At 53.7% G+C, this 8,874-nt stretch overlaps 1 protein-coding gene across 1 annotated transcript in view; it reads left to right on the plus strand.

Moving 5' to 3' along the window:
• The window catches only part of LOC111147698 (kinesin family member 6), a 458,201-nt gene extending 449,327 nt beyond the window's left edge, over window positions 1–8,874 (plus strand). The window contains exons 20-22 of the mRNA XM_022503930.1: window positions 601–690; window positions 2,263–2,369; window positions 7,938–8,874. Of these exons, the coding sequence (XP_022359638.1) occupies window positions 601–690; window positions 2,263–2,369; window positions 7,938–7,948 (208 nt within the window). The 3' untranslated portion in view covers window positions 7,949–8,874. The remainder of the gene's footprint in view (window positions 1–600; window positions 691–2,262; window positions 2,370–7,937) is intronic.

The following is an 8,874-nucleotide window of genomic DNA, read 5'->3' on the forward strand; positions in this document are numbered from 1 at the left end:
GTGAGAACATGATCGTGCAATACCCTGACCTCAGACTCCCAGCCTCTAGAACTTTGAGAAGCGAATTCCAGTTGTGTGAGACACAGGTCTAGGATGTTCTGTGACAGCAGCCTGAGCTGACTACGACACTGCCCATGACACGGGATTCCTGGCTCCTCTCGTAGTCAGCTCAGGCAGCCATAACAAAATACCATAGACAAGCTGTCTTAAACAATAGGAATGTATTTATTTCTCAGAGTTCTAGAAGCGGGAATTCCCAGATCAATGTCCAACAAAATCATTTGTTGACAAGGACCCTCTTCCTGGCTTACAGACAGCACATTCTCGCTATGTCCTCACATGGTAATGAACTCTGATCTCACTTCCTCTTCTTGTAAGAGCACCAGTCCCCTCAAAGGCACCCACCCCCATGACCTCATCAAGCCCAATTACCTCCCAAAGTCTTCCCCTCCAAATATATCACACTGGGGTTTAGGGCTGCAACAGATGAATTTGGGGAGACACACGCATTCAACACGTACAGCTCCTAAAATAAACCTAAATTTCTCGTCTGTAAACCTCCTCCCATTCCTTTTCCTTTTGTCATTTTTTCTTTTGCAGTGATGTGAACACCAGGAAAATCTTGCCCTCGCCTCACCCCATCCCACAGAGCTGGGGGCACACCACCACCAGCGCCTCCCTGGAAAGCAGGTCTGTCTTCTCCTCCTCTGATGCCTGTGACAGTCCCTGCTATGCGTGGAATGAGTCAAAATTGCCAGTTCTCTTCTCCCACATCCTGAGGAGCCCCTTGTCTGGTAGCCAGACAGACAGAGCTCAGGGCTGGCCTACCCCGGTACCCTAGGAATACTATGGAGTCTCTCACAGATGCTGAGTGCCAAAGCTGGGGTGTTTTCTCCCAGGGGTCTTTGTGGCTCTGTGCAGGCAGACTTGCTTCAAGTCTCCTTGCAAAGAGATGTACCCAGGGCCATTAAAGGAAAGAATTGCTGGCTCACAGGTCTTTCCAGTCCCACCACAGGGTCCCCAGGCAGGGAAGGACAGAGAGTTGACAAGACTAGCCTCAGGCCCTGTGCACTGTTCACTGCAGACTGAACAAAGCTGACAAGACCTCTCCCCAGCAGTGCTCTTTGTGCCCTCTAACTAGAAGGCTTGAGCACCCTTCTTCACCTACGCACCCCCCAAACTCTCCGAGGGTGAGGTCCAGCCATACTCCTCCTGGAGCCCAGACAGAAGCAATACCTCAGTGGGCCCCATGGGACCACTTCTGGATTGCAGCTGGATGCCAACATAATTACTTGTATCGTGAACAGCCCTTTATTATGTCCTGTCTTCACTGCCTTCTAAGAGAGTGGATACTGTCACTTGCTGTGTGGAGTGACAGGATGTGAGTTATGCTTGGCGAGCCAGGAGGGAACTGCTTTGAATTTTCAGTAGGGGCAATTTGTTGGATTGGAAAATAAGAGTGAGAAAAGCACAAACATTCTTCCTTTTTTTAAGGGGATTTCTTGGAAATTCCACACTTCTTATAAATCTCATTGGGGAACCTGGTCACCTGACCACACATAGCTGCAAAGGAGGCTGGGAAATGTAGTATTTTTTTTTTCAGCCATGGTAACATACTCAGCTAAATACGTTTTTATGAAGAGAGGAGAGAATAGTTCTCTGTCCCCAGGAGCAACTAACGAAGCCATGGTAGAGTAAGGATACACATAGGGGAGACATCCTAAAGGATGTGCCATCTAAGTTGGGTGCTGAAGGAGACAGTCAAGCCCCAGGTGGAACAGACTTGGTGGAGGCAGGGGTTGGGAGGGATGGGGAAGGTGCTCAGACAAAGCACATTCAGCCATGCAAAGGTCTTGAAGTAGAGCAGTCCAGGGAAAGGAAACAGCTAAAGCAAATGTCCTGAGGCCAGAAGGAACTCATGTTACTAAGTAACAGAATAACAGAAAGAAGGGCAGGGTGGCCAGAACATAGTATGCAAGGGACCAAATCACACAAGAAGAGAGTTTGAGTTTCATTCCAAGAGTGATGTGAGAAGCCACTAATGGGTTTAAGGGTTAGGGTTAGGGGAGCACATGACATGTTTGCACATGAAGGGATTGCTGTGGCTTCTGCCCAGATACAGTGGAGGGATGAGGAGGCAGAATGCCATTCCACAACCTCCTGGGTGAGATCGGGTCACTGATCTACGCAAAGCACTTTGGAAAGGTAAGCATGGGGTCCAAATGTAAGTCGCAGTGATGCATGACTTGTGGTTGTCCTCAGCATCTCTGAGAGGCCAGCATCATCCATCCCTCTCACCGGGGACAGCCAGACGGACTCCGACATCCTGGCATTCATCAAGGCCAGACAGAGCATTCTCCAGAAGAAATGTAAGTGCACCTTCCTCTACAGCTCTGCTCACCAGCCCTTGGGAATGGAGGGGGAAGGCCAGAGCAAGAAGTGGGCTGAGAAAGAAGTAGGAAGCTTCCTGACTATTCCTGAAACCACAGGACTGACCCTGTGGTCACCTCACAAGTGCCTGGCCTCTGCTTCCTCCAGGAAAAAGCTCCAGGAGGCGACATCACAAACACCAGGACAGGCCCAAGGGGGTGGCGGGCCCAGGCACTCCCATTCTTCCTGGCAAAGCTTCCCGCCCTCTTCCAAATCTTCAGCTCCTTGTGTTCTCTGTTCCCAAAGCCATTCACCTCTGTTTAGCCTTCTCCATACAAGAGGCTGAGTAATGGTTTGATAACTTGAATCCCCACCTAGAAATATCACTCTCCTATCGGAGCCTGGTTCTTACCAGTGAGTTGTAGACATAATCACCATCTGAAGGCTCAGGCCTGAGGACACCTTTAACAGTTAAGGAAGAAATACCAGTGGCGGGGGGTGGGAGGTTGGGGGAACCAGGTGGTGGGTATTGGAGAGGGCACGGATTGCATGGAGCACTGGGTGTGAACTGTTACGCTGAAAATAAATTTTAAAAATTAAAAAAAAAAAAAAGAAATACCGGTGGCGTGTCAGACAACAGGAATAGAAAGAAAAGGTCCTCCCTGGCCTTTGTCAACTCCTCCCCCGCCCCACGTCTTCCTCTTGGCAGCTGCCCCCCAACTGTGGACAGGCCTTCTCTTCTCCTGCCTCCCCTCTCCCTAGAGACTCTCAGGGATAAGACCCAAGACCCCTTACCTGAGCCCCACTTTTAACCTCGTCCAAGTAGTAAGCCAAAAGCTACCAGATGGGCCAAGTGTTGCATTCCTGTGTCAACACTCTGATGGATGAAATGGCAGACTTGCATCATATCAGGACTGACACCTGCCCCGAGAGGCCCACAGTCAGTTTCACAGCCAACTCTCTGCAGTTTAGACCCTAGGAGGTCTGCACATGGACGGAGCATCCCAAGCAAAGGATGGCCGTGCCACGTCATCCTTCCAGCAGCAAGCAGGCACCCTCACTGAAATGCCAGCCTGCCCACTGTTCTCTCTCTACCACTGGGATCAGCTCCTCTGTGGCGGGGTCCCTCTGAGACCTGAGATAGGCTGGCTCTGCCACCAACCCCCTTACACCATAGCTTGCCTTCTCTCCTCCATTTCCTTGTTGAAAAAAGAAAGGACACCAACAATGACATAAGATCATTTGAGGTGCTGAGCGAGAGGGCAGGAGACAGCTCACAGGCTTGTGGGCAAGGGTAAGGGGCTTGGCTTCTATTCCAGGTGTCCTGAGAGCTCCCTGAAGAATTTAAGCCATGGTGTGGTGTGGTCTGACTGGGGCTTTGGCAAGCTCACTCCAGCCACTGTGTACAGCAGAGACCGTAGAGGCCCAGGAATAGCAGTTTCCAGATTCTGGGGAGGTCCAGGCAAGGGGTGAGGGCAGCTTGACCCCAGCAGCAGGTCGGCCGTGAGTGTGAAGGAGAGGAGAGCCAGAAGGGCCGGTGGGCACCTGCTCTGAGCAGCTAACAGGACAGGAATGTCAACTGGCAGAAAGGCGGGCAAGGGTGGACGCCAGAGGGAAGTTGTTGGGGGCATTCAAAGTTCCAGTTGGCCCATTCAAAGTTTCAGAAGCCCTGTGAGACCCCACAGGAGGTAAGTAGGACTCTGAACACGAGTCTGGGTGGAGTGTAGCACCACATCCTGAGTGAAATCCCTGTGGAAGAGAGAAATAGGGTTATTCTAATGTCTAGCTCAGACCACTGGGCAATCTGAGGTTTGGAGGTGAGCGGGAAGATCCAGCCATAGCTACAGAGAACGTTCGGCCAGCGTGGGAGAAGGGCCAGCGGTGGAGTGAGCGTGGCCTCAGGCAGGCCTGCAGGAGAACGTGGTCCAGGGGAGAAGGGCCAGTAGAGCCCAGGGTTGCTGGAGATTGAGGAAGCACAGATGGGACGCTGCCCACCGGCCACTCCACCTGTCACGGTGGCCGAGGACACCTTCCCTGTAGGCAGGGGACCAGGAGGAGGAACGGCCCATGGTTGTGGTTAAGAAAAGAAAGGAGCAGGAGTGGATATGGGGAATGGGGCCAGCTGTCCCAGGGGCTGAGCTGGGAGGAGGAGCAGCCCAGAGCTGGGGCCAAGGAGAAGCAGTGGTTGTGCAGCCGTGTACTCGTGCTGAGAAGAATGGGCCAGCAGGAGAAAGGAGGTGGGTGAAGTAGGAACAAGGACCAGACCTACAGGGAAACTCTTCTGGGAAGGGCGTGGCAGCCGGTGTTTAAGTGGAGCTGCGGTTGGCATTCGGAGCTCGGACGCTCCCCTCACCTGGTGCAAATGTGTAGACCAACCATCATTCATCCTCTCGGGAAGCCAACACATAGCAACATTGTTAAGTTATGCTTACTGAGCTTTTGCCTGGATAATAAAGACGCCCTTTCCAGCCCTCCCCGAGAAGGAAAGGCATTAACCCAAGGCCTATGTGAGGATGCCGTCCTGCTACGTACACAGTGCCCAGATGGTACAGAAAGCTGGGCTGAAAGGCGGAGCCCTCTTCATGTACCGAGCCAAGAGTCCAAACCCTCTTTTGGCAGATGGGGAAACTGAGGCACACAGCGGTTGCATGGCAGAGCCAGGACAACCCCACTTTTCTACACGCTCTCCACCGGGCCACACTGTCTTGAAAAGCTGCTCTGCGGCCTGGTGTCAGTCTCTCGGCCCCCACCCTCCCCGCACTGGGGAGCTTTGTTCTCCAAACAAATAACGGCCTGGAAGTTATTCATCAAAACAGAAGTTCAAGGGTTCAATTTTTATTCTTAAGGGAAAAAAAAATTTAGTGACCATAAGGCTGCAAAGGAAGTTGAAGAAGGGTGACGGGGATCCCCGTTCCTCCAGGTCAGGGCCAAAGGGCCATCAGGAGCGGTCCAGCAGGTGCGGCCTCACGGCCCAGCAGCAGATGGCCAGGACCCAGCAGGCAGCACTCTCCACGCAGCCCCCTTATCAGGCCTCCCCGTCAGGCAAACATGCAGGCCGGCCGCAGGCACCTTCCCCAGCCAAAGCAAACACTTCCCTCTCCCCTGCCCTGGGCTCCCTCTGCTCTTAATTTAGCGGCACTGTCCGTCTGGGCTTCTTCAGCAGTGCTCGTTATGGGGAATTTGTGACTATCAGCCTGGGAGCAGGAGCCCAGAAAAGGTGATTTAACGTACGCCTCGCCCGCCGGCTCTCGCACTCCACCAAGGGCCAGGATGAATCTAGTTGATTTAGGATTCATGGAAAAGCTGTGGAACGTTTAAATCCCTGCCAGGGGCACGTGTGGACAGGTATATATCCCCCCTATGGGGCATCTGTCATCCATAGTGTCAAATCTGCTGTTTCTAACTTCCGAGCATGGCTTTAAAATCTGAGAAAATGAGATTAACCCCTTTCTAGAGTGCTTTAAAAAAAAAAAAAATCTTCCTTAATCCCTGCAAAAAGTTTGGAACTTTTTGCATATGGACAGGAACCTTGGTGTGACCCCCATGACCACTGTGCCCTTTTCTCTGGCTGGTGCCAGGAAGAGGCTCTGCCAAAGGCCTCAGAGCCTCCTGCCCCCTCCCCTGACTCCTCCATCCCCAGCCAGAGAAACCCTCCAGCTCTCCTCTGTGCTGGATCCGGCCCAGTAAAATGGAGAGAACCTAGAACTGAGTGAGGGAGGAGGCCCAAAGGCAGGGCTCCTTGAAGCCCTCAGCCCTGTGTGACCTTGGGCACGTCACCTCCCCCGGCCCCCTCGCACATCTATCAAGTTCAGATTCTGCCTCCATCTGGGTGGCCAGCCCCTCCTGAGATAACGTCCATAAAAGTCCCCTCTAAGCAGCCAAGCACCAGGGAGCCGTTAGTGGGGAAACTGGCCTTGGTGGTGAGAACTGGCCCCACACGGTAAGGGGTGATTTCCTGTCCATGGTTTCTCTGCGGCAATACCCTCCCGTCTGGGATCCTACAGTCAAGAAACCCCAGCACAGACTGACAGCTCCCCCACTTCCCGGGGCTCATCAAATCAAGAAAGGGCACCTTTTATCTGGGGTGGAGCTCTGTGTCTGAGGGGCCCTCTGAGCCCTGCTCTGTGGCGCTCCACCCCAGCCCCGTCCCTGCCCCAGTCACCACAGCAGGCCAGTGTCTGGGGTGGGAGCTGGCTCAGACCCTAGGCCCCTTTCCATCGGCAGTGCTGACGCATCCTGGCCCAGGCTGCCGAGGAAAGGCCAGACCCACGTGCCTGCTGAGCCCCAGTACCTGCCCTCACCTCCTTGGACTAGAGAGCCAAAGACAGTGGGCTTCAGCCCTGGCTCCTCATGGGTACTACCTGTCCCCCCCCCACCCCTGCCCCATGCCCTGGGCATGGGTTTCCAATGTGCAGCAGAGCTGGGAACCAAGGGTCCAGAGTGCCTGGAATGCATCCCTTCAGATGCCCTGGGGTGCCTGGTCTTCCTTCCTGCCCTAAGATTCAGTCAGAACAGCGAGGAATGTCTGAAAGCTAAGGACCAGCTCTATTTCATTAAACAGCCTGGGGTCTTGCACTCAGAATTAGATCTGAAAGACCAAGAGCCCATTGCCTTGACTTGTTTTCAACCTCTTCCTCCCCATCACCTGCCACATTCAGTGTGTCACTGAGAATGACCTGGTGGTCCTCTGCAATGTCAGACAGACCGTGCCCGCCCTATACTCTGTGCCCCCGGCCGCCGCCAGGCCAGGTCCCTGTGGGCACACTCAGAAGGCTGCTGCCTTCAAGCTCTCTGCCCCCTGCAACTGTTTGAAACACTCTCTTCCCAAGCCCTCTGGCCTATTAAGATAGCCAAACTTTAAATAAATTAACTGCTTGTCACTCACACCATTTCTTCTCACGTGTTACTATGCCGGGAAATCTAAGGGTTTTGTTAAAAGGTAGGTCCTGATCCCGGAAGTCTGGGCTGGGGGCCGAGATTCCGCACTTCTTAACAAACTTCCTGGGGATGCCAGTGCTGCTGATGGACACTTTGAGAAGCAAGGAGCCATGCTAGCTAGTTTGCTTCTTCCGGGGACCTCACCTGCTCCGTCAATCTGGATACTCAGAAGGAGGCCCAGAGAATGAACATGATTTGCCCAGCCACACCACGGGTTGGGGACTGTCCTGGCTACGATTCAGGGGCCCTGGCTCTTAGCCCAGAGAACCCTTCTCCGTGTCCAGCTGTGTGGTCAGAAAGAGCCACCCTGAATAAAATGAGCATCAGGAGTCAAAAGCAAAAAGAGACTCTTTTGGAGAATCGAGCAGGGGTGTCTGTGAAAACTGTGGGCTTTGAGTACTGGTCCTGGCTCAGGGAGATTAAGCTTTTGCAGAGGACAAAGGAGGTGTCATCCTGCAGAGCTGGGGGGATAAAGACAGCCCCTGGGAGTCGGGGCACTGGGAGGCACACCACCCCAGAGCCAAGCGAAGTGACCTACAGCCTCCTCCCCATGCTACTTGCCCTTCCATCTGCAGAGAAACTGGTGCCCCGATACACAGCCTAACCGAGAACATCCCGTCTCCTTTTAGGTTTCCAGTAGGTGTCCAGCTGCAGGAACAGAGTACGGATGAAGGAAGGCGCCTTTTCTCACTCACCCTGGCTTCGGATGTGATCTGCGGGCTGCTGAGAGCTTCTAGATTTTGGCTCCAATAGAAGGGGCTGTGTTTCCTTAAGGATGTTGTCCTGGAGGCCCCCAGTGAGCCTGGGGCTAGGGCTTAGGGTGCTGTCCTTGCTGTGGGTGCTGGAGATACTGCCAGGATGCTAGGGGCGGGACAGGGGCTTCTACTCACTCTCGTAGTGATGCTTCCCATGGTCGATTATAAACCTGGGACATTATGAAATAGTACCATCAGAATGTAGTGGCAGGAGAAGCTCATGCTGGTAGAATAGGGGAGAAAGCTACCTACCAGCCAGCTGTACGAGCCCAGGAATGGCTAGGGCAAGCCAGGCAGCAGAATACAACATAGCAGAATACAAAGCATCTTGATGACCAGTCCTGATCTCCCAAACCAAACTTCTACCATCACCCTCATGGCCCGGGTGACCATAGGCAGTGCCTGAATCAGCCGTATCTCCAGAGAGCCACCCAATAGGGTCCAAGGACATCACTGCACCCCGAGAGCAGGAGACAGCTCCCGAGAGCTCTGCAGAGAGCTTGGGAAGGGGCGGTATGGGCAGCTAGGGCCTCACACCCTCACCCAACCACTTGGGGCTCTGTAGGATTTGGGCTGAAACCTCCCGCTCCCACCAGGGAAACAGAGCTGCTGGGGGCTTGCCTCCGTGAGCCTTTCCAGCACTCCAGAGCCTGGCTGCAGGATACAAGAGGCCCTTGGAGAATCGCCACCTGGCCTGCGTCTGGACAGCGGCAGCAAGGTCCCAAGTCAACTGTAGGTGGGGAGGGGTGTGGAGTCGGGAGAGGAATGGCACCTGCGATGAAGCAAAATGAATAAAAGTGTCTGTCTACCA

The sequence above is a fragment of the Enhydra lutris genome, unplaced genomic scaffold (genome assembly GCF_002288905.1).
Source record: "Enhydra lutris kenyoni isolate GAN:26980312 unplaced genomic scaffold, ASM228890v2 scaffoldscaffold17, whole genome shotgun sequence".
In the NCBI taxonomy this organism is placed as follows: Eukaryota; Metazoa; Chordata; class Mammalia; order Carnivora; family Mustelidae; genus Enhydra; species Enhydra lutris.